At 43.8% G+C, this 27286-nt stretch overlaps 1 protein-coding gene across 1 annotated transcript in view; it reads right to left on the minus strand.

The window, feature by feature from the left end:
• Window positions 1–27286, minus strand: part of ACAA2 (acetyl-CoA acyltransferase 2) — a 417950-nt gene that overhangs the window by 105189 nt on the left and 285475 nt on the right. The window contains exon 7 of the mRNA XM_069626958.1: window positions 25034–25163. Coding sequence (XP_069483059.1) covers window positions 25034–25163 — 130 coding nt within the window. The remainder of the gene's footprint in view (window positions 1–25033; window positions 25164–27286) is intronic.

A 27286-nucleotide genomic window follows, 5' to 3' on the forward strand; every position in this document is an offset into this window, starting at 1 on the left:
GGAATACGAAGTATGGATTACAAAAAGATACCAGTTTTAGAGTTCACATATTTTACTTGCCTAAAACACTACAAACGTGTATTCACTTAGTATTCCCTAAACATTATTTAAATTCCCACTGCAAAAAACATAAAAACACGTCCACCTAAAAATCTTATCTGGAGCCCTTGTAGCAACACACCCTTTTTATAGAAAACTCTACAACATTCTCAGAGAGTGACTGTAGTGCAGATTACTGTATCGGTTCAGATTGCATAATATTGATATTCATAGAGCGCAAATCCTCAAGAGAGGAGAGAAAGACCAAGCAGACTACACTGCATATAGGTGCTGGTGTTATATTTAACCGACCGTGTACTTGAACATTAACAACAGAAGAGACACCAGAACTATTGAAAGACATGAATTTTAAGAGTTTTACAGAAAAGCAGAAGGCAGTACATTCTCAGATTAATAGGTAATTACTCCTAGAGGTGTGGTTCCAAGTACAAGAACCGGCTGTCACCTCTGAGTGTAGTGGGATGTTGGTACAACTAGCATGAGTGGATTTACAGATCTGAGGGCTTGAGTCGGATAATAAAATTGAATCTTCGCCACTAGGTATGCTGGGCCAGTCCATTAGCACACTTACAAACCAGGCAAGGCATTTTAAACGTGATTCTGCCTTACCGAAGAAGTCAGAGCAGAAGTGGAAAGATTTAATTATTTCTCCAACCTGATATTCACATACCACGTTAGATTGGCAGATTCATCCCTTTTTTTTTTCTTACTTTGTGAGAATGACGTGGGAAGTTTGAATATGGTAGGAGAGGATAGCAGCTGCAGTGAATTACTTAGATTTTCTGAACCAAAAAGGAGGAGCTCGGTTTTGGAAGGACTGAGATGTAATTTACTGAGAGTCATCCACTGTCTTACTTCGGAGGAACAGTTAGTCCAAATGGCTATGAACTATCACGCACCATCACTGTACCCTACTCCCAGTAAAGCGCCTGGGCTCCCGCACCTGCTCCCATCACAGTCTCTGGGCTACCTCATCCCACTTATAGCCCAGTCCCTGGGCTCTCCCCACCCCACCACAGATCTTGGGCTCTTCCCAACCTGTTCCCACAAATGTACCCGAGCCCACCCCACTGTGCTCCCACCACTATACCACAGCTCCCACCCCCATCCTGCCCTGACCACAGTCCCTGGGCACACCCCACCCCGCTCCCAGCACATTCCCAGGGCTAGTGGCGGCTGGTGAATTTTTGAAGTGGAGGGGCATACATATTTCTCCCAGATATGCCACAGCAACCGAGGGTTCGGCGGGATCTCCCCATAAGATTTCTGTTTAAATAATGGGTTAAAATGTTGAATTTTAGAGCATACATTTAAAAAAACATTGGGTAAAAAGCCAAACAGTTTGCAATTGACACTGGGGGGCTTATGGGCAGGCATTTTATTTTTTACTGGACATCTAAGATAGATGTCCAGTAAAATAATATCATCCCTGTCCCCTGGGCTCCACAGCGCCTCAGAGGGAGAGCTGATTTTGGAAGATGGGTAAGAGGGAGGGTGCAATAAAGGCATTTTTAAAAATGCCTTCATTGTGCAACCCTCCGCCCACCACCCCCCACTAGCCAAAATCAGCTCTACGGACACGGACACACACACAGTATTCACACAGCAAGCACTCTATCATTGACACAACTATACCCATCACCATACACTCACTCATGACACAAGCATACACACATCCATAAACATAAAAATAAATACAAATACATGAACATAAACTTACCTTCTGTCCTGGTCTTGAAGTTTCCTACTCAGTGCTCCAGCTCCTGCATCATGAACAGGAATTGGGAAGCAAGAGCTTCCTGGTTCCTGCACATTCGTGCAGGGGCCCCGAGTGTGGGTGCTGAAAGGCCCTGCTCCAGCCTGCTCTATCTGTATGTGCGAGGCGGCGCAGGAGCTCCCCCTCCCACATATAGACATGCCTTTCCCCAGCCAGCATTTCCAATGAGCTATGCAAGGCTGGCGAAGCAAAGCATCCCCAGCCTTGCATGGCTCATTGATCATATGCGGCTGGGGAACTGAACAGTCAAAGGAAAACAGTGTTTCCCTTTGACAGTTCAGCCATTCCAGGAACACTTCCTCAGCTGGAAAAAGCAGTTGAGGGAGCTCTCAGTGTTTCAATGAGCTGGCTCTTCCATAATGGTTGAGGGGCCATTGGGTCGATGCCCCTTGCCGATTATGGACAAGCCACACCTGCCCTGCTTTTTCATTTCTCCCTTAATATATATTTAGTTTTCTTTTTAAAAAAAATAATTTCAGGCTGGGGTCTCACAGGGGAGGGGGACCACAGTTTGAATACCTCCGACTTACAGCAAAGTGCAGTTAGGATACTTTGTATCTTTATATCTAACTTTGGAACTCTTATTTATCATAACTACTGGCACTGCTATACCTATAAGAACTTACCTGAAGTATATGCTTTGGAACTGGTGACATTTGGGCATAAGGACCGAAATAATCTTATGGTTGGACTTCATAAGAATTAGGGAAGCTTTATGCGTCGATTGTAAATAATTCTATCTATTTCACTGCATCAGACTACTCACCTGTGTTGCACTAGTAACTAATTCATGTGCAGTTCTTTTTCTCCCAATAGTGGATGTATATGTTTTATAGCACATATGACAAATACAATAACATAGCATAAGGGTTTATGTGACAATACTTAAGCACTAAGCATTTAAAAATCATATGTAAGCTAAAAGGCATAATTAATAATTGTATTTTATATACTTACAATCTAACTGCAATTACTAGTGTTGCTTTGTGTGGACTCATTGTATCTCTAGACCTCTCAGTCCCTTCCTGAGATTAAGCCTTGACTGCTCTGTTACCTCACCTTGGTAGCGGTTTAGCTAACTGCTCAGTGTCTTCCCTGTTCACCATAATAGTGTGGCCTCTCAAAATCGTCCCATTAGTGCTTTGGGTCTGGTTATCCACTGATATGGGAGTGTGCGACATGGCTAAAGAGGAGAGCTTAGTCGTGGCTCTGTTAGGGTTTTTATGCTAACGACTAAGCCTGGGATGGCTGTCTGTGTGTAGTGTAAGATGGTAGGACATCTTAGAAGAGATATGATTATTCACGAGAATAGGGGAGTAGATTCTACAAGGCTAAACGACCTGCAACCCTGAAATCCCACCACTGGCCTCTTACATACAGGTACCATTTCACTAGCCACCTCTGCCCCTGTTCATGCCCCCTTGCTGTTTGTTGCGCTCTCTCTCTAACTTTCTCTCTCTCACTCTCTCCCTTTCCTTCGCTTTCTCTGACATTGATCCATTTGAGGTCATGTGCAACAAAGCAAATATCTGAGTTGGCAGATGAGGGTGAAGGGGCAGTTGCAAACTCCATACTCAATTTCCATATGCTACAGCAAAGCGTTATGTGAGGCAAGAATGTTTTGTTCAGAGAAAGGGCTACTTGAAATTTGAGGCCTCAGTCACCCATTTTGCTCATGCTGGTTGGCAAGCTGAGAGATGTCTCAAAGCTCACTCTACCATGCTCAGATGCTGTGCTCAATGGCCTGCAGGGAATTCTGCCCTTTAGGGCAAGACCCATCTTGGACAGGGCAAGAAGGCGTTTGGTCGTGCCGGGGTAAGAATCCCTGATAATTTCAGCCCCCTGAGAGCCACCCTGCTATCTCCCTCAGGCCCCAAACTCTTACACAGTCCAAAAGAAAATCCCCTCCTCTACTGCCACCCATAGACACACGCTCATCTGTTTTTGATGTTGCACCAGGCCTTCGGTATCAGAGTAATGTTGCAACCCTGCATGGGATTCTTCACCATTAAACGAGGAGGAGCAACAAAGATTGAGAGTGGAGTGTGAATTCCTCAAAATTGGGCACGGATTAGCATATGAACAAGGTGGGAGCTGTTCCCCCCCCCATGGGTGTCTCCTGGAGTAAGTCAGGGTTAAGCCTCACCCATTTCCAGCTGCTAATAGTACAGAAGAGAGGAAAGAGGAGAAAGCCTGGCAGGCTGCATCTCTGAAGTACATGGGCTGTTGACTGAATTGTGCTCTTATATTTACAAATTTTACGCAAGTTGGAAAGATATCTTAGGGAAATGTCAGAGAAAGGCAGCAGAGTGCCCCACACTCACTCAAACTTGCCAGCTGCTGTGTGTCTCCTCTGTGACCACAAAAGTAATGGTACATTGACGTCACTTGGTATCATGTTGGACCAATTGAGAAATGTACAGATGGAATATGCAAAACAGAAGAAGCTTGCAGTTCCTTGACAATTGAGCCAAATAGCATTTGCGTGGATAGAATCAAGCTTTTTGTACAATGCCAGGCTACTCTAAACTAGGTCTATGGTTGTAGCATGCTGCTTTAAGAGCTTGTTTACTTCACCCTGACCTGTGTATAGACACACACACACCTAAACAAACTAACACAAATAGGGAGTTGTGAGGCACTGACATTTGATTTGGTACTGCCACCCTCTTCAGGTTGTTTGTAATTATATGGGTTGGTCCAAATGGCAGTGCTTGGGAAGTGTCTATTACTTGATTTCTAGCTACTTTTAGCATGTAGTAACATCACAATGTGTGTTGTATTGGGCCTGCCAGTGTTGTTTCTAAGCACTTTTCTGGGATTTTATGCCTTAATTGTTCATGTAAATGAGGTTCTGTTGTAATTAAAATAGGACAGGTGTGTGCCCTTGCATCTGTTCATTGCACTTGGTCTACTTCAAAAGGGAACTAACAGAGACTATAATTTAGGCTTTTGTGTAGGTAATAGGCATTTGTGGGGTACAGACATCATATGAATGGGTACTGGCACCATTTTCCAGCTGTTGCCCTCTTATGGGCAGGTCCATTATGACAGTGCTTAGGAAATGTATATTCCTTGATTTCTAGCTGCTTCTATCAGGTAGTAACATCAACATTTGTGCTGTATAGGGCCTGCCAGTGTTATTGTTGTAGGCAGTCTTTTCAGATTGAATGCTTTAATTGTGTATGCAAAGGAGTTCCTGTTGAAATTAAAACAAGAAAGATATGTACCCCTGCACCTGTTCTTTGCACTTAAGTCCTGTTAAAAACCAATACTAAGAAAGGCAAATGTTTTGCATAGAGCCCATGTGCCACTACTGGTAGCCTTGCTGGGCTTGGCTCTATAAAGAAAAAAGGCGGTGGGATTAATTAGAAGGCACATGGGCGACTTCTATCAACCGAGACAGCAAAATGTCAAAGTCTACCATGTCAACTGCTGCTGAGAGGTCAAGCATAATCAACAGAGCTAGGGCACCTTCGTCCGTATAGTTTAGGATAACGTAGAAAACCGTCACCAATATGGTTTTGGTTCCATGAAATGGCCGGAATACAGACTGAACAGCTAATGCTCTTCACAGATTTTGCCAGTGGGTGATTGACTACCTTCCCAAGAATCTTTGCCGGCCACGGTAGTCCAGCAATGGGATGGTAGTTCTGAAGAACATTATGATCAAGCAAAGGTTTTTCCATCAGTAGGGGGCCGGGGGGAGGGTTATCATAATCGTGATTGGTAGGTTTCAGAGCCAAAAGAAGAGAAAGTGTTTATTCTGGGGGAACTGGGGAAAACTCAAAACTAATGTTGAGGGGGCTGTCTTTGGGGTGAAAAGTATGCAGGTAGTAAGATTTCCTTGAATCAATGTATTTTTTCCACAATACAGTTATTACATTCATTTGCCACCATCAGTGTTGGAAACAAGACTTGTGGAGGCACAGAGATGATTGCAGAATTTCTTTGCATCATTAGGTTATTTGGGGTTGTTTATAATACTATTAAGATGACGCTTTAGATGGGTGTATTTTGTGGTAAAAATTCCATTTTTATAGTTAGCTAGGGTGGTCTTGACTAAGGGATAGGCTATGAAATGCTTGTTTTTAAGCCACCATTTTTCTTTTTTCCAATAATCCTGCACAAGGACTAGAAGAGAAGCAGATTACCAACAGTCAATATGTTTAAGTCTTATAGTCTTGATTGGGGCAATGAGGTTGCATATTGTCTGAAGCTTGTTTATATTAGGTAGAAAGTATTCTTCACAATTAGTGTCTGGAAGAGGGGCTCAGCTCTAAAGAAAGATCTTGCTCCGATATTCTGTTCAAATCCTTGGTAGATGGAGTATCCTGGTTGGTCACATTCAAATGCAAAATTCCAAGCAAAATGGTCGGCCGCTTTCGACACAGACCACCAGGCGCTCACTGATATCCTACATCGGCGCATGAGGATCAGCGGCATTGTCCTACGTGACCTTGTCCTACGCTGGTTCAAGTCCTACCTCGCCAACCGCCAGCAGTTTGTTCAGATAAACTCCTCTAGATTGCTGATTCTACCTGTCACCTGTGGAGTCCTGCAGGGTTCCATCATCTCCCCAGTGCTCTTCAATCTATACATTGCACTGTTGGGAGCCCTCCTAGCCACAAACAACATCCACATCCACCAATACGCTGATGACACACAGCTATACCTCAAGATCGACTTCATCAAGCACATCCACAGGCTCGAAATCTGCCTCTTGCTGATCTAGTCTATGATGTCCAGTGTATATTTGAAGCTCAACCCCTCCAAGACCGAATTCCTACTCCTCACCAACACCGAACTCCCAGACATACAGACCTGGCTATCAACCATGAACCCGGAGGGCTTCACACCCAAGCTCACCTCCTGGGCCAAGTCCCTTGGGTTCCACATCGACAAAAACCTCTCCTTCAAGACACGCATAGTTAAGAAAATTCAGACAGCGTGGTCTAAGCTCTCCCTCCTGCAAAAAGTCAAGCTCTTCCACCCTCTGGACAGCTTTGGATCCACCAGTCAATTACTGGTCCTATCACACCTGTATAGCTGCAATGCCCTCCTCGAAGGCCTCCAGTCGTCCTCCCTTGTGCCCCAGAGAAGTGAACTACATGCGACTGCACGCCTCATTAAGGGTCTATGCAGATATGACCACCATCATCCCGGCCTTCATCTACCTTTGCTGACTCCACTGTATGCACAAATCGCCTTCAAATTTTGCTGCATCATCTATAAGTCAGTCGCCCTCAAGTCACCCAGCTACCTTACGGAGAAACTCAGCATCTCCGGCAGATAGCGCACCACCAGAAGCCAGGACACGTGCAGACATGAAATCCGCAGCTGCAAAAAGGAAAGGACCAGAAAACGACTATGGAACCTACCCACCATCAGCATCAGACTCACCCCCACGCTCCCACAATTCAGAAAAGAACTCAAGATCCACTTCTTCAAAGAGTCTCTCCTCCTCAACAGCTAGGCCATGGTGTGACACCCCACACCACGGACTCCCTATACGGCATCCGCCCCTCTCCTCCCTGTACATCTGTACCCCTCCTATACCCTGTGTATATCTGTGCTGTTACCTCTGAAAAGCACTCTGTTATGCATCTGTACGGTTTTGTACCTCTGTAAAGCGCTCCGTTGCTTCTCGAATAACATCATAATAAAAATTGTCAAGCATGAGATCGTAACATCAAGAAATAAAACCCCAGGTACTCTGGAGAGAATCAGGACAAGACCGTGGCCCTGGTGATAAGAGGGCGAAGAAACCAAAGAAAGCACATTATGCACGTAAAGCAACGCAGTTGGTTCAATAGAATCTGTGTTGTGAGTAGCATCAAGCCATATATCCCCTAAAAACAAAAAGGAGTCTGGTATAATTAAAGGTTTTAGTGACCAGAAATTAATTTATCTTGTCTAGAAAATTATATACTAAGGCCAAATGGACAATAGCATATGATAATTTTAAAGGAGCAATTTGGATAGGAAAAAAACTGAAAGTGGAAAGTTAATTATAAGCCAAGAAGATTTAGATAGCAGCAACTCCTCCCATCTATACAATAAACCCATGTATTCATCAAATTGGGAGCCACCAATAAATGTAGGTGGAGCTCACTATAAACCATGTTTCAGTTTCAAAAACTGAGTTCAATTCATTTGATTCCATAAAATCTGCCGAAGCTATGGCATTGGTCAAAGCTGATCTCGCTTTTACTAGTGCTGACCGGATATTACTAGATGATTACTTGGACCACTTGAAATAGATACTGGATGGTTATCATGGCCCTGTTCAATGTAATAAAATCTTATTTTGTTCAGCGTGCAGAGGGTGAATGTATGACAGTTATGTTCAAAGTTTATAATGCATCTTTAAGCCAGCGCTAGTCAAGGGCGCGAGTATTCTGCTGTGACTGTTTCACTGTGGCTGCGCCTGAAGTGCGCTTTATCTCTGCATTACACCTGAATCCCTGTGAAAAAGAACTCCGTGAGAGCTGTCCAGAACGTGCAGCATTTCGTGAGCTGATCCCTGGGCGAGGAAAGAAAGACACTGCAGCCATAAGAGACCGGAGTCTTGTGGCTCCGCCCACCGAGGAAGCGGTAGCCAAAAGGCCGTTAGAGGCACCCTCGCGGCGTTAAGCCTGCACTAGTCAAGGGCAAGAGTATTCTGCTGTGACAGTTTCAATGTGGCTGCTTTGCTGTGCGCTGGCAGCTGGACATATTTTACCCTCCGACGCCGGCTTCTAAAACCCACAGAAATCACTTAAGTCACAAACCACGTCAGTGAAAACAAACGCACAGCGCCGTGTGGCATGAGGAGATCTCCTATGAGAGGTAAGAGACAATCAGTACTCCAAACACATACCATCGATAACGTCACTTTTGAGAACAACATCCTATCTGTACTTGGACCGAAACATCTGCACAAAATCGTAATAGATCGACTTAATAGAGCGCAAGTGGAGACTGCGGGCAAACTGCCTTTGAGGCACCTGCGCCTTGCCTAAAAAAATAAAGACTAAGCTCAAACACACTGACCGGAGAATCCCGCACTGCAAACCTTGAAGTGCACCGACCCGATCCGAGAACCTCCGTAAGAAAATACAACTTTACGCAGATAATTGATTTACGAAGGTGGAGAGTGCGGGCTACTAGCCTTTGATCCACCTGATCAAGTTGCGCACTGCGAGGTGCACATTGGAGCGATATATCGAAGCCTAAACACGGCGACACAGCGATCCAGAATAGAATTCTGTGCACCCAGTAATCAAAATAAAACATACGTTACCCCAACCAAAAAGACAGAGACATACTCACCACCTGTGCCTGAGCGCTCAAACGCCAAGGGCTCTCGAGCAGTGCGAGCAAACCCCTCCAAAGAACCCGAGCAATGGCCGTAAGAGGAGCGCAGGTCCCACAGCGGGGCTGAAACTGATAAAGGCAGAGCCTAGGAGAGCTGTGAGCAGGTGGAACACCAGCCCCACTGACTAGATAAGACCTTGCACAAGGCGAGGTGAGCATATCCCCAGACCGACCATCAAGCCATCAAAGACCACGGAAAGAAGAAGACACTGACACGCACAACAAAGCGTGACATAAATATAGAGCTTACATCGTCGCACATGAGGCTCCGAAAAAAAGACAATGGAGACTCCAGATTCACAACCCACGACCAAAAAAACATACAGAAAAAATCCAAATAAAGCCGCTAGACAGCACACCATTAAAGACGACTGCACTAGAACAGAAAAAGAAGGAAAAGAAATCAAAACAACAGACACAAGCACCCCCGGCAATATAGACAAAAGAAATTAAAATGAAGAATGCCAATCAATAACTCAGGCTCAACATACTATTGATCATAACCACACACCCACAGAAATAGACCAGAAGTCACAGATACAGAGCACCCCAAAAGATCAAGAAAAAAACAGATCTAGAAGCAAAGAAGAGAGGCTAATCACTGGAGACTCAAGCCCAACACTGAAGGAGGCCACGTATGATGAAGGATCACAAAATAAACTGAAGATTGCCCAAGAAGAAAATTGGCCAAACATGAAAGAAACAAGAGAGAAAAAGAGAAAATTTCAGCTGCTCCACGAGAAGACAGCGAGGAAAAAGAGAGAAAGAGTTTAACCCAACAAGAAAAGGCGTCAAAAGCCCAAAAGAAATGGCAAGCCCTGTACGAAAGTCGTAGACACTTGCAACAACTTGCGACAAGAAAGAACAAACAGCCTAACCCCAAAGCTGCGAGACTGTCGCTTGATATAACAGAAATTGAAAACCTTATGAGGAACCATGAAAAAAGAAGAGAAGTATTCGGGAATACATTCTCCCCGACACAAAGATGCTGGAGACACCCAGGCCCTAAACCGACAAACAGGAAAAGAGCCAACACTGAATGAACAAAACAATAAAGGCAGAGATAGAAATCAGCAAAATACGAACAAATGACAAGCCGAATGTAAAGAAAAATCATCTCAAAGCCGAGAGTCCTAATACAACAAATGTAGATGCGACACCTCCAACAACCAAGAGATAGCCTCTATACCAACGTCAATGTTAGATCTGCAAACCATGCCAATAACTACATCAAAATCGCTACTGCCATACATGAAACTACAATAATCTCTAATAGAGTCGATAAAATATCAAACTACTCTAATCGCACTAACACACTCAAAACAAAGCTATCTTGAACAATGTATGAACAAAATACAAGAACCATTGGAAAATGAAGCACAAATTAGCCACATGTGGCAAACAAGACTATTCGACATAGCACGTAGTGATAGAGCCGAAAAAATAGATTTGACACACGCCTTGATCACAATGATGACATCAGCCAATAAAGAAAAATTATTACAAGTACACCCAACAAACCACAATAGACCATCTGAAGCAACAACACCAGGGAACGACTGATAAAAACAAAACAAGAAAGGCAGCCAGAAGGTGCGAAGATAAAAATAAGACATCCAAACGATGAAGCAAACCTCATTCGCCTAAGTGAAGAACCCCTCGTGACAACAACGACTGACAATCCAACACAGAGAGAAAGACAACAAAACAAAACCAAAGTCGAAAGGCCCAGAAACTTATGAGATTTTCTCCAAAGGAAACAAGAGATCAGCAAACAAAGAACCTAACAAAAAAGGATTAACCCCCAAGAAAAAAAAGCAAAGAGGATCACGTGCCTTTTTAAGGAACCTGACAAACCCCATAAAGGAGCCCCAGACAAATGAGTTCAATAAAAAGCCGACCAACAGAAAAACACTGCAGCAGTCGAAGTCAGAAAACATTAAACTTAATGAAAAGACGCAAAGACCAGTCTGCCACATTGAAGACGTAGAAATAGAAGAACTAATTAACCTCTCAACATACATGGAAGATGTGACAGATCAATCAGAAGAAGCACAAATTGAAATCACTGAGGCCTCCATGATCATATTGGATCAATATGATGAAGAGCAATCTGAGGAAGAAAAAACCCAAGAGAGCTCTAGGATAGAGCTGACTGACCCTTGACGAGATATCATAAGCAGACTGGGAAGACGACGACGAAGTGCTAACACCAACCGAAAACATAAGCCTGAATGAAGAGCCATCGCCGACAGGGAAATACGGAAACAACAAAGACCAGAATGAACCAACCAAAAGGCCAACGGAAAACATAACAAAATTGCCAATCTTTGTTCACCCACAAAAAAAAAAGATTTAAAAATAAAGCTAAAAAGAACTGCAATAAAAAATTACAACCTGATAATGAACCGCACAAATGTATTACGATTGATACAAGCGATCCCAAATATGAAGGAAATAACAACAAAAGACATACACACCGATGAGACAACTACGGACCAAGTAAAGATTAAATTCATCACAGAAAAAGTAATGAACAGAATGATAAACAAATTGATCTTCCAGGAGTTAGGTTTTGAGCTAACCCTGCTTGAAGAAACGCCAAACATAGAAAAGAAAAATCAAATGACGATGTCGGACAGGAGATATTCTGATCACAAAGAAAGCATATACGACAACGCTGCTGATCACCAGAGTAACTCACCTGATCATGAGAACACAAAGGGACAGAGCAAGAAAAAAGGAAACGGAGACAAAGATTTCCAAAACCGGCATGAGTTATACAGAAAATACGGAATATGGAGACAACAGGACGACACAACCTCGGAGAGCGAAGAAAAACACAACCAAAGAAGATAACAACTAACACCACGCTATGCTCATGGAACACCCGGGGCCATAGCCATTTATTCAATACAACAAACCAGATACTCCTATCGGCCGACATAATCTGTATACAGGAATCCTGGATAACAGAGCCACCGATATGCGACGGCTATACAGTGGTAATGAATCCAGCAATCCAAAAGAAAAAGAGCCGTCCTTCATCTGGCCTTCTAACAATAATCAAAAATGGGAGAAAGATCGACATGATCGAATCTGAAAATTTAAACCCATGGATACAAATAATCAAATGCAAAAGCGAAAACCCAGAGAAAGAAACGACAATCAAGAACAACAGAATGGACCAAATTTGGGGCCTAATGAACCTAAACTGGAACCCAGTAAGCATAACGGAAGAGAAATTCATAGACACTGTATTCTCAGCAATAGACAATGCCAAAGAAAAACACAATGCGATTGAATTCATAATATGTGGTGACTTAAGCTGTCATGAACTTCAGATGACGCCCCTTTTGGACCTCCTGATCCTTGTCTCAACGGGGCTTACATTCCGTACTACTTCAAACATGGCCGTCCAGAGCTGAAGCCCTTGTTCGCTCCATGCGCAAAACGTGGCGTGATCTATTTATAGACCACGCCTTCCGCGGCTCCGCGTGTCTCAATGCTATTGCAGAGTAGCCTCAGAAGTGTGTTCGTAGCTCGCGGTATTGTTTCCTTTGTCCCAGTGCTATTACCCGCTCCTGACCCCTCCCCCTTCCTGATTCCAAGCATTACTAGCTTTTCCAAGACTCCCGGATTCTGCGTTCCCGGAACTAAACGCAACCTGGAACCAGACGAGACTCGAGCAGCACTGTTCAAGACCAGGAGCGTTCGCAAGAAGGCAGCGATCGAAGACACCGGCAAGCACCAAACCCAGGTGAGATGCCACCCGATCGAACCTAAAAAAGAGATGGAAGCCGCCGTGCAGGACTTAATGTGACGCATGCAACAATTATCAACCGAGGTCCAAAATCTTAAGGCGGAAAACGCAGCGCTCAAACAGTTGGTCTTATCCCGGGATTCTGCTACAAAGGAGAGTGCCCAGTTGGGCGATATTGTTGACAAGTATGATGGTTGGGAAAAACACTTCGCGGATTCCTGGATTCATGCCTGGTCCACTTTACCTTTAAGCCCTACTATTTCTCGACTCCTACGGCTAAGGTGGGTTTCATCATATCCCACCTTTCCGGCAACGCCTTAACTTGTGCAACACCCCTTGTTAACTCCGGCAATGCCCTCCTAGATGACTATGATGGGTTCATACAGGCCCTTAAAGGCATGTTTGACCGTCCAGAGCTGGTCTATACTGCCCAAGAACGCTTGCTGGACTTTCAACAGGGCTCCCAAGATATGCTCACTTATGTGACCAGATTTAAACAATTGGCTAAGGAAGCAGACTGGTCCTCTGAGGCTAGTTTTACCCTGTTCAGGAGAAGCCTGAACGATGAGATCAAGGATGAACTGGCCAGGGTGGCTCGACCAAATTCATTCCAAGCACTAATGGACTTGGCCTTGCAAATAGGCTTTCGCATCCAGGAAAGGAAGGCTGAAAAGAAGAAATCCAAAGAAACCCACCCAAGACGTCCTTTGAGAGCACAGCAAGAACAGATGCAAACCCAAGCCCAGCCCCAGAACCTGAACCCATGCAATTTGGAGCCTTTCGTGGACGCATATCACCTCAAGAAAGGTTGAGAAGGATCCATACGGGTTTGTGTATGTATTGTGCTTCAGACAAACATTTGGTTAGGGAATGTCCTCTGGCACCTCCTCGGCGTTCGGGAAACGCCAGCTCCAGATCTTAAATGGAGCAGAGATTCGGGAGAGAGATGTTTGCTCCACATAAATTCCATCCTTGAACTCTCCTGGACAAAACAGACTGGTCGTTCTCCAGGCATTTCTTTCACCCTCGAAGAGTAAGATCTGCCCCAGTCTGGCCTTGGTTGACTGTGGAGCTATGGGAATCTTCATAGATCAGGAATGGGTTGTCAGTCATCAAATCCCATATGAGGCACGAAGCACCATGCAGCCTGTGGAAGCCATCAATGGAAGACCCCTCAGTTCAGGGCCCATAAGCCTACAGACCAAGGAAATCCAGCTCTCAAACCACCATCAAGAGCTAATCAGATTCGATATCATTAAGTCCGCCCACTACCCCATGGTATTGGGTATGCCCTGGTTACAAAAACACAACCCGTATATAAACTGGACAGCAGGATCACTATTCCTAGGCTCGTAGTTTTGTATGTCTCATTGTCTATCCCTGGAACTTCCTTTAACACCGCCTCAGGAACCACCTAAGGAGCAAGAAACTCCACTCATGGTTTCCAATATAATACAGGATCCGGAGGCCTACCAAGGATTCGCCGATGTCTTTTCCACTGCCATAGTCCAGGCTTTACCTCCACACCGACCCGAAGACTGCGCAATTGAAACGGAAACCTCGGCAGTGATCCCTTTTGGTAGGATGTTTATCCTTTCCGAACCTGAGAAAAAGGCCCTCAAAGAATATCTGGATACAAACCTTGAAAACGGTACCATAAAACCTTCAAAGTCACCAGCAGGCGCATCATTGTTCTTTGTTCCTAAGACAGACACCCAGGAACTTAGACCTTGCCTCGATTATCGTGGCCTAAATCAATGCACTCTTAAGGACCGATACCCACTACCCTTGATATCGGATATCCTGGAAGCAGTGAGAGGTGCAGTAATATTCACCAAATTGGATCTCAGGGGTGCCTACCATTTGATCCGTATCCGGGAAGGAGATGAGTGGAAGAACGCCTTTAGAACACCCTTTGGACACTACGAGTACCTGGTCATGCCCTTTGGACTAGCCAATGCCCCAGCAGTATTCCAACGTTTTATGTATAGGGTGTTCTCTGACATGTTGTTTCTCTTCGTCATTGTCTATCTGGACGACATATTGATTTTTTCCAAGGACCCTCTGAAGCATGAAGGACATGTTAAGGCAGTTCTACAAAGACTCCGGGAACATCACCTCTTAGCCAAGCCTGAAAAATGTTTGTTTCACGTTACCTCTGTGCACTATCTGGGATTTATCCTTAGTCTAGAGGGGATTGGCATGGACCCTTCAAAAGTAAAGGCCATTCTTGCATGGGCTACTCCCACGTCTGTGAAACAAATCCAATCCTTCCTAGGACTAGCCAATTTCTACCGAAAGTTCATAGCCACCTTTTCCGAGATTGTACAACCTATAGTGGCTCTGAAGGATACCCCATTTGTCTGGTCAACATTACAAGAAACTGCATTCCAGCGTTTGAAGACCGAGTTTACACAAGCTCCCATTTTGGCTCAACCCGATACAAGTCAACCCTTTTTAGTGGAAACGGATGCCTCTAATTACGCTATAGGAGCAGTGTTGAAGCAGAAAATGGAGGACGATTTGGAACACCCCGTTGCTTATCTTTCAAGAATCTTAACTCCGAGTGAAACACACTACTCCATCCTGGAAAAGGAACTGTTAGCCATTCGCCAAGCCTTCACTGAATGGCGACACCTACTTCTGGGAGCCAGACATCCTGTCCAAGTCTGTACTGATCATCGAAACCTTCCGATTCTACAGTCACTGGAGTGCAGGAACAGTCGTCAGGCATGTTGGGCCTACTTTTTTGCCCAGTATCAGTCCACATTACTCATGTCCCTGGATCACAGAACCTGATCGCTGACGCCTTGTCTCGCCGTCCTGACTACGTGACCACTGAAGATAAGGCATTTCCTAAAATGTTTTCTCCCACGATCTTCGTAGCCCAAACAGTTGATCTCCTGGAAGAAGTCTGATCGCAAACCCAATCCTCGGAAATGTGGAAGGACATCTCAACAAGAAACCACTGGAAATTAAGAGCCATGGAAGGCTACTTATTCAAGGACAATGCACTACTCATTCCTACACGGAAGTTACAGCAGAAAATAATAAACCTTTGTCATGACACACTCCATTCCGGGCAGCGAGGTATCACCAACACCCTCCGTCTTATACAGAGACAGTTCTGGTGGCCTAAAATGAAGTCTGACGTACAGCAATACATCCAGGCTTGTATGACCTGTGTCCAAAATAAACATGATAACAAAAGACCGGCGGGTCTTCTTCTGCAGCCCACTCTACCCTCTAAACCATGGGAAATCATCGCCACAGACTTCATAGTGGAGTTACCACCTTCCCGAGGATATACTACCATCATGGTCACCATAGATTTATTTACCCATATGGCTCATTTTACGCCACTGATGAAACTACCCTCCTCTTCAGAGCTAGCTGGAATATTTCTCGAACACATATTCCGACTCCATTGGCTTCCTTCCAAGATCATATCTGACCGGGGTCCCCAATACATTTCACAATTCTGGAAACACCTCTGTCGAGTTCTAGGAATCCAACGTGCCCTCTCTTCAGGATATCACCCCCAAACCAACGGAGCCACAGAACGTGCAAACCAGACCCTGGAACAATATCTCTGATGTTTCGCCACCAAGGTCCAGGATGACTGGTCTCTCCTGATACACGTTGCGGAATTCGCTTACAACAACTCCGAACACTCCGCGCTACAGACCATCCCCTTTTATTGTAGTCAGGGGTTCCATCCATCGGTTTTACCCTCGGTTCTTCCTTACCCTACACCAGTACCTACTGTTGACTCCTGGATCGAAACTCTTAACATTCACGGGAGGCTAAACAACACTTGGAAAAAGCCAGATTACAGACCAAGAGGTATGCTGACTCCAAGAGAAGACCAGATCCTTCCTATACGGTTGGTGACCGAGTGTGGTTGTCATCAAAACTACTTCCCCGAACCTTGCGACCAAACAAGCTGGCTCTCCGCTACTATGGTCCATTTCCCATCAAGGAGATTATCAATCCTGTCTCATATCGAATCAAGCTACGTGACTCCTGGAAAAGAATTATCCAGTTTTTCACACATCCCTATTGAAGCCCTACATCCAATCCTCTCGAAAATGCAGCAGACCTCCTCCTCTACTGGTTGACAACCAACTGGAATATGAGGTGTTCCAGATTTGTGACTCAATGTATAAGCGGTGCCATCTTCAATAGCTAGTGGAGTGGAAAGGATATCCTCCTAGCGAAAGGACCTTTGAACCTGTTTCAAATATAAAGGCTCCTTGGTTGCTCAGAAGATTTCACCTGGGCAAACCTGGAGGAAAAGGCCTTTGAAGGAGGCATGCTGTCATGAACTTCAGATCACGCCCCTTTTGGACCTCCTGATCCTTGTCTCAACAGGGCTTACATTCCGTACTACTTCAAACATGGCCGTCCAGAGCTGAAGCCCTTGCTCGCTCCATGCGCTGAACGCGGCGTGATCTATTTATAGACTGCGGCTCCGCGCGTCTCAATGCTATTGCAGAGTAGCCTCAGACGTGTGTTCGCAGCTCGTGGTATTGTTTCCTTTGTTCCAGTGCTATTACGTGCTCTTGACCCTTCCCCTTTCCTGATTCCGAGCATTACTAGCTTTTCCAAGACTCCCGGATTCCTGGACTCCGCGTTCCCGGAACTAAACGCAACCTGGAACCAGACGAGACTCGAGCAGCACTGTTCAAGACCAGGAGCGTTCGCAAGAAGGCAGCGATCGAAGACACCGGCAAGCACCGAACCCAGGTGAGAAGGGAGGAACTCCTTGACATAAACATCCACATATTTGACAAAAAAGGCATAGAATTAAATGAATGCCACCTTACGCCCCGTGCTAAAACCTGGACTAAAGAACTTACATATAGAATCATGAGAAGGTCCGACAGTTATGATATAAGAACAGGAAGAATGATGGAAACCTGGGCAAGAGGAAACTCAACAGCCACAATCGATTAGATCTATATGACCAAAGGTATATACGACGAACTCTGCTACACTCAAAATATCAAAACAGAAAACAGTGACCATTTCATAATGAAGAGAACATGGAATACCCCGAAACAAGCAAATGAAAAAAAGCAACTACCAGAAATGGAGATAAATAACGGTAGAAAGAGGTTAAGAATCGGACAAAAAAATGATAGAAAAACTGCCAAACAGAATGAAAAACTCAACATTAGACGACACTGAAAAAAATCAACTATGAATGGCTACTCCAACCCTTCAAGTGTCAGAACAGAACAAACCAAGCGCAAGCTACAAAAAAGCACTCTCATGCCTACACCCAGAAAATAATAACAAAAAAAAGGAACTCAGACGAAAGATAAAATTGATAATGAAACAAAACCTAAGCGAGAAATTCAAGCAAATCAAATTGGTGAAATAACAATACAAAAACTGGATAAAAAACAACAGATCTGTAATAATGCATGAAGATTCAGAGAAAATGCTGCAAACCCTGAAGAACAGAAATACAAGACAACCATGGGCATTATTACACGGCCAAACCCAAATCCAAAGCACAATGACCATCGATGTACCAGAGGCGAGCTCGACGGCATATTTCAGAGAGCTGTATGGAAACCGCCAGTCATCGAAAGGAAAAACTCAGACAGCGAAAAACATAACATGGCAATGGGAATGGGAATCCGAAGACATACAGAAAGCAATAAGATCCCTAAACATCTCCAGAGCGCCAGGCCCGGACGGCCTATCAAATATGATAATTAAGCAAAACCCGGAGGCCTGGGGATCAATATGCGAGAGCATATTCAATATGATCCAGAGCACAAAATCGATCCGAAACACATGGAGGCAAGCCACAATAATACCCATATTAAAGCACAGATCCACAAAAGAACTGTGAAATTACCGCCAACTAGCACTACTTGACCCTTTGGGGAAGATCTTTGCGAACCTCCTGCTAGGGAACTTGGACAGCTGGGCAACAAGAGAAAAAAAATATGCAATCAGACAAACTGGGTTCGTGAAAACGATAGGAACCAAGGCCAATCTACTCTTACTAAATTTGCTGAAACACGAAGCCATAAGAACAAAAATGCTGCATTCGTAGACTTAAAATTGGCCTTCGACTTAGTGAACAGAGACTCTCTATGGGAGAAGCTAAACGCATGGAGGTGCCCGACATCAATGAACCCATCAAACTTCTGTGCGAAAACACCAGTATAAGAATCACACTATCAAAAGAAGGCACACTCACAGAACAAATCAGGACATGGAACAGGCTGAAACAAGGATGCCCACTGGCAGCCACCCTGTTCCACCTATATATGGCAGACCTTGAAGCAAACATATACACGCCGCAAATGAATCCGCCAAAAATAAACACAGCAATACCTTGCATCTTGTATGCAGACGACACAGTGATACTGGCAAAATCACCCAGAGGATTGCAGATTGCGCTACAAAAACTAGAAGAATACATGATAACTAACCAGTTTGAAATAAACAGAAAACCAAAATCATGTCATTAAAGAAACAAACCAGAAAAAACAGACAGTCGTTTTCCTTCCACATAGGAAAGAAAAAATGAATGGAGCAAGTAAAGAACATAAAATATCTGGGAGTATGGATATCTCAATCACCTGCAGAGGAAGAATGGGCACAACATCTTCAAGACAAAGCCCCATCACTAGCACGCCAGGCTAAAAACAATACATCGAAAATATGGAAAATTCTCCTCGACTCCAGTTGTAACATTTTACAAACAAAAAGTAATGGCTGTATTAACATACAGAGCGGAGACTATGATAACATTGACAAATCCTTCTGGGACCAACTTGAGGGAAGATTCTGGAAGAAAGTGTTAAACCTACCTGTGTCGCTTCCCACACCACGCATCCAAGCAGAACTTGCCCTCCAATCACTAGAATCCATTGTACTGTGGAAACAATTCGATCTCTTTCGGAAATCTGGAAAAGATCAATTGAAGCTAAAAGAGAACAAGACGACATCTCCCAGGAAATGCTGATAGAAAGACCCCAAAAAGTGAAGATAAAAGTCAAAGAGAACGACTGGATAAATACGACTTAAACAAAAGCGAAGTACCGACATGACATACCTTGCACACTCGATACTAGATCAATTAATCGACTACCATCGTATCTGAACATTTTCCCCTCAGCTAAGATAGGAGACACGTTCACGAGACTATGGTTAAACATCCTACCGACACAAGAAATAATGGCAGCTAGGAAGCAAATCCCAGAAACAAACAAAACACTATCTATTTTGCAAGGACAAAACGACAATTTAGAGCCTACACCACATAATTATGATATGTCCTGCTCTGAACGAAAAAGGGAATCTCTCCAGCGGATGGTTCATGAAAAACCAAACGATATCACCTGAAGACCGATGGGCTACAATGATTGCAGGAAATGAAAAGAAAAAAAAAAACGGTATTTGCCCTGATATCTTTCTGGAATAACATACTGAATAACAGACAAACAGGATAACGAAACTTACGGATAAATAAGCAAAAGCAGAAGCAAAGGAGAATAACCACAAAGAAAGACAAAATAAGAGTCCCCCTCGCTCCTTTTTTCTGACTAACAGATGAGAAAATAACAAGATGAGGTTTGAAGCGTAAACCGAAACATTTTATAAAAATAAAAAAAAACAATGCATTTTTACAGTAGGTCCTCATCTCTGCAATAAATTAAGGAAGAACATTAAAGTAGTATGTAAAGTGTACAGTAAACGTCAGCGCTTCGGACAATGATATGATATGATATGGCATTTGTAACGCGCCTATACACAAGTGTTTCAAGGTGCGACGAGGCAGGGAGGGGGGAACAGGGGAGAAAGACAGACAACGATCCTACTAGGCCAGGTGTCATTCAGATCGCGCAAGTGCAGGGGTAGGGGGAAGGGAAAAAGTGCAAGGGGAAGGGGAGAGGGGGAAGTGCTGAACAGGGTAAGTAGAATAAAAAATAAATAATAAGTAGGGCCAGCTGGTGGCAAGTGCAAGGTAAGTGCAGACAAGTGCTGGGAGGGGGGGGGGCTGTAAGGGATGCAGAGACAGTCCGCAGTGCAGGGGTTGCCAGGGAGGCAGTGCAAGTGGAGAGTGGCTGGGCCAAGGACCGAGGTCAGTGAGAGTGGCCCAGGTGCAGGTTCAGTGCAGTTTCAATGAAGAATTAGCAGGGGAGAGGGAGACAGAAAGCAGAAGCAAAGAGGAAGGTTTTGAGGTGCTTCCGGAACCGAAGATGGTTCAGTTTGTGCATCGGTTCTGTTCTTTTCACTCCCCTGGTAGGTTATTCTCATATTGTGGCTTTTGTGCCTTTCCATTAAGCTAGGTTAGGGGTCTGCAACTCTTGGCTTTCCCGATGTTTTGGAATACAACATACATCAGCCATAGCCAGCTAAGATAATGAGTAGTAGTCTAAAACATGAGGAGAGTCATGGTTGCAGACCCCTAGAGGAATCAGTGGAATTGTCTAGGTTAATGACGCCCAACTGTGTCTTCCACATTCCCCATTCAGGAGCACAATTTCTATTCAAAACAGAGGGTTGAGAGTTTCCACACTGCCCTTCTGTGTGCCACCCAACAAATGCAAAGAGGGCGCTTTGGAACACAGACAAAAATTCATCTGCTTGTCCTCACACTCAGGCAATAGAATTTGCAACAGGTCAGAAAATACCTACAACTAAATTTCCTGTACTGGTGCACTGCAGTGTCAAATTATGTCAATGTATCTAAAGCATTACTGGACAATTCTTTCACAAGACCTAAAAATGGAATATCTGCATTGATTTGTGCCTAACCGGTTTATAATTTAAGCAAAAGCCGTCTAGCGGTTTGCGCTCTACATGTGCTCAATGGAAGCAGAGTTTACTCTAAAGTAAAATGAACGGGAGCAGGCAAAAAAACACCATTTTCCTTTGCTTTATTTTTGTTGCTTAATAAAGTTTGTACCATTTGCTACTAGACTCCTTCGAAGAGGCCCGCACCAAATTCAGTGACCATAACAGCTTGATTGCTGTCTGGCTCATGGAGAAACCCCTGGCGAGACACCTGAATGGCGCACTAGAGACAAATACCAGCGGCAACATGGTAAGATTGTCAGATAAAGCCATCTTGCAGCTCACGAAGAGTTATACCACCCAGGCGAGAACAGACCACACAACATCGGTCGCTACAGCAGATTATTCTGAGTTCTTGACGGTCCTCGTCCTGCAAAGGCAAAGGCTTCCACGCACACCAAATCGACCGTGCAGGTTTATAATGCTCTACTAGTGGAGAAAAGGAAAGTCATAAGGAAACTGCGTCGCATAGCAGAAAAGTCACAAAGCACTTCCTTACGGGAAGAAACTAAGCTCGCTAAGAATAACTACAAAACCTGGCTACATAACACCAAATACCAATGCTACGCATGATATGCAGCAAGAACTCAAGAGACTTTTGGTCTTTGATCAAGGACAGTAACAATATTGCCACGCGGCCCCTGATCAATGCTGTGAGCGATTCAGCCTGGATAAATCATTTTGAAACCCTGTACAGTCCTCGTAGCAGAAACAAAAACTCTACTTCGGAACGCTCACCCACTACATGGGACATCTCAGTGGACCAGGACACAATGTTAACGAAAATCAGAAAGCTTAATAACTTGCGTGCCGCGGGCCCAGACGGAATAACCAACTTTGAAATAAAGCAACATATTGTTCCTTGGAGCCTTTTCATCTTGGAAGTGTTAAAAAAATGTGTGGAAACAACATCAATCCACACTTCATGGAAGGAGGCAATCGTGGTCCCAATTTCCAAAAAAGGGCCCAGGGACAACCCCAACAACTACCGCCCCATCGCCCTTCTCGAGTCTATAGGGAAACTTTTCAGATCTCTGTTACTGGATAACTTTCAATACTGGACAACATCTTCGAAAACGGCGGATCCACTCCAAGCTGGCTTCGTAAAAAACCTGGGCACGACAGTTAACATCTTGGGCCCGAGTATATTTAAAAGCAAAGGTCCTGGAAAGCCGCCCAAATATGTATATCGCTTTAATCGATCTGGTTCAAGCCTTTGATCAGATCGAATGAACAGTGTTCTGGGGAAAACTCAAACATCAGTCTTGCCCGCCTCAAATCTTAAACCCCATCAAGGCTTTATACACAGGCACTTCCATGTGCATGCGGCTCAACCAAACTGGCCTGCTTTCCCCATGGATCAAAACAGGCCGTGGTGTCAAACAAAGCTGCCCATTGGCCCCGGCATTATATAATGCTTGCATCGCCGATTACGAGTGGTGTGAGAACAGAGTGAAGTCTTCCCCCCCCCGACTCTGGGGGGGGGGGAATATTGCGCCTGCTTTATGCAGATGATATAATACTTATGGACCACACCCCGATAGGTCTCCAGAGGCAAATTTCCAACTTGGTTGCTTTCCTGAAAGACAACTTCCTACAGATGAACAGAGAAAAAACAAAGATCATGATTTTGGACAAGCATAAAACCACAAAGAAGATCTTTACCTAGTCGATTGCCAACCAATCATTAGAGCTTGTGGAAGACTTTAAATACCTGGGAGTGACCTTTAATAAAAGCACCATCGAAGCCCCTATGCAAGATTGCCTGAGGGCAAAGACACCTTTTAATAACGCAATCCATTGCCATTAACAGAAACATGTCCGTTTTACGATATCCCTGTTACTGATGTTCTACAAGTCAAAAGTAATCCCTAGCCTTACATATGGAATGGAGGCAATGCTTTACATTCCAGGAATACTATGACCAAAGTTGGAGGGACAATATTGGAAGAAGGTCCTGAACCTTCCATCTTCCTTGCCGATTTCCCTGATCTGGAGGGAGCTAACTCTTCCAACTTTAAGCTCCACGGTGGCAAGGAATGAGCTGATGCTATACAGAAAAACTCTGCTACCTTCTCCGCCTCTTATCTTAAAAGTCATCAGCAAGGAAATCCAAACAGGGCATTGTAAAAGGCTAGGTATCTGGGCAAGTTAGAACAAACTCCTGCTGGCTAAGATAGGCAGCACGGAAGCTGAACTCATCCAGAACCCAGAAAAGGTTAAAAAAAGATCCTGGAAAACGACTGGATTCGAACTTTGGAAGAAACAAACCACCTCGAGTCCTCGCTGGAGCTCCGATTGGACTCAAGAAAGATCAATGAAACTCACAGCTACCTGGCAAAAAGCCCGGATAGGAAGCTTAGTGAAAACTTCATGAGAATCTGTTTAAACATCATGCATACCAACAAAACTTTAGCAAGATGGAAACTGAGCGTGTTGGCAACCTGCCGCTTCTGTACACAGAAGGAAATGATAGAAACTACTAGACACCTCCTCAAGAACTGCCGGGAGCTGACTGTACGTTCTTGCCACCTGGGCCCCTTATTTAAATATCTGCAGTTCTACGATGAAGACGAGTGGTGGTATCGGCTGATGAGCGGGGAGAAAACCTCCTGGGTGATCGCTGTAGTTTCTTCCATGATTCAGGACTGCTTACCAGAGGCAAAATCGAGAAGACTGTTGTCCAAGGAGATAAATAACAACTTACCTTCCTTGGAGCACAGTGGATCCCAAGGATCCAGGAGTACTAAAAAAAATCAAGGAACTTGGAACCTGTCAGGACACAGCGAGTACAGGAAGGACACATAAGATAAACCCTTGTAAAAATTGTTCTAATTCAATTGAAACAAGTATAAATAAAAAATAAATGGGTCCCAAATAGTTCATTTTAGGGGGAACACAGGCCACACCCACACATCACACATGTATTCAGTCAGATGCATTAGCAGTGGAATATATATTATATATATATATATATATATATATATATATATATATATATACATACACACACACACACATATTACACTAATACGATTGCTGCAATAGTACGAGGAGTTTAAACGGATTTATAAAGAGACAAAAAGCACATATTCCCTTCAATTGCTCTGTGACGGAACAGTTTGCATTTATTTTTATAACGAGTATCAAAATATAAAATGTTATGCGTCCCATAGTTTAAGAATGCCAACATAATGGATTTAGTTTTACAAAAGTAGATAAAACAATCTCCCAATAACACTTACCAATACCCATTATGTTTGGGTCACATCCAGACACATGGTAAGCTACAATTCTAGCCAAAGGCGTGAGTTTGTGCTCTTTGACTGCCTCTTCACTGGCTACGATGACTGCACCAGCTCCATCGCACACCCCCTAAAACAAAGGAAAGGTCAAGACAATTATGTGAACATGCGAGTAAAGGAGAAACCACATACATTTTGCAATTGTGTACATTCATTCCCAAACAATGCATTGTGCTTTTTCGACAATTAGATTGTTTTCTATTCGTTAACAATTGTTTCGAGACCCATTTGTTATCCCATATACAGTACACAGCGGAAACGTGTAGTGCAGTTTATCTATTCAACGAAGATACAAACTGGAAAGGATTCTCAAGCAGGAGATGAACAAAGTGACAGCATATTCCAAATAATGTCCTTGCTAAACTGGGCACCTGAATTAAAAGAAGAGTAAAAACACCCGAATAGCCGTGTGTGGTATGGTTAGTTACACATCAAGTTGAAAATCCAATAAATCCTCAATTTTGAAAAAAAAAGTGAATGGAGCAAATTGCTCCTTTTTCCACCAACTTTTTTTTGTAACACAAAGTTTGTTTATTAGTAGGAATTAATTTGCGTTGTTGCAAATGTTTTATGTTTGAGGGATTGACTAGTTTTTCCTGAACTTTTTAAAAGAATTATCTTCTTTAAAGAATCACTTTCTAAGAAACATAGATTTGCTCCTTTACATTTATGAATTAATTGTCACTCAAACAATTAATTTTCATTGTTTTATTGGGGAAAGTCTTAGGAGAAAAATTGAGAACACTGTGGACCAAAAATATCTAACGGTCCAACTACCCAGTCATAGGCAATGTCGCGTCGGTCGCCTCTGTGTTTGTATGACACCCCCCCTAAACCCTCCCATTGGTCGCCTGTGTCCCCCTGCTGTTTTGTCCTAGTAACTGTGTGTTGCTGTCACCCTTAACCAGAGACTAGCACCACGTTGATGCATGTTGATCTGAACCAATGTACTTCTGTGCTGCTGCCGCCCTGCAACATGGGGTAGGCACCATGTATCTGCCCACTGATTTGACACATGCATTTGTGTGCTGCTGCCGCCCTGCAACATGGGGTAGGCTCCATGTGTTCGCCCACTGATTTGACACTTGCATTTGTATGCTACTGCTGCCCGTAACAGGGCACCATGCTTAATGGATGTAATCACCTTGTACTTCTCTTTTTGAACTGATCCATTACCCTTGCACGCTCTGTGATGCTGTAATTCATCTAGTACGCTTCCTTTTCTGTAACCAGAAGCACTGTAAAAGCGCCTAGATACCTTAGGGTTTTGCGCTATATACAAATAAACAAAAACAAATGGCAGATGTTACAATAAGACACCAATGTCACCTGTACAGTGGTCCCGTGTGAAAATAAATACTGTGAAGTGTATAACCATGTTCAATACAAGAGGGCTAAATGTTTTACAATGAAGCGTGTTGCACATTTTCGTTGACAGTCAGAAAATGACGTGGAGATGGGAAGATAAGGGCCATACTGGGTGTAATGAGGAAGGCTTTTTTAACCACGGGTTGCTTTATTAAACCAATTACCAAAGTGCAGCAGGCCCTCTGTCAATACAGGTAAATGTGTTACCAGAAATGCTATCAATGTAGTGATAATTAAATAGAAATCCTCTCAATGTGACCTTTTTATTGTTTCAGAGCCATTCACATGGAAATTCGCCATTTGAATAAATATAAATTAGGTTTCCAGTTCACATTTATCACTGGACAACACGAATATATTATGTTTCAATGCCATAGTGTGATTATTTGTTGCTGGACTTGATGAGCACTTACTCTCTTGAGACCAGAAGATCTGCAAGGAAGCTAAACTCTTCAAAACAAACAGACCGGGTGAAGTCAGAAACATTTTTTAGGTCCCTTCAACGTTTTGCATTGTTCCTTGTTTTTCTGAATCTGTGGGCTTTTTTGGGTGGCTTTGTCCATTGTCTTTCTGAATCTGTGGGCTTTTTTTGTGTTAACAATCTGCAACATTCAAACAGCCCTGGGTTGTCCAATCGTGGACTACCATTGGTCATGACATCTGTCCAGCAGAAGACCTTTGGGTGCCAGAAGCTGTGGAATGGTAAAAGCACATCAATTTATCTACATTTGCAGTCAACCAATAAAGTAGTTCATGTTATGCTTTTATCAAAGTGGCCCACCACAGAGCTAACTGGGCAATGGGTCTCGGCCAACTTTTCCTGAA

This window comes from Ambystoma mexicanum, chromosome 6p (genome assembly GCF_040938575.1).
Source record: "Ambystoma mexicanum isolate Mex_15411 chromosome 6p, UKY_AmexF1_1, whole genome shotgun sequence".
Lineage (NCBI taxonomy): Eukaryota > Metazoa > Chordata > Amphibia > Caudata > Ambystomatidae > Ambystoma > Ambystoma mexicanum.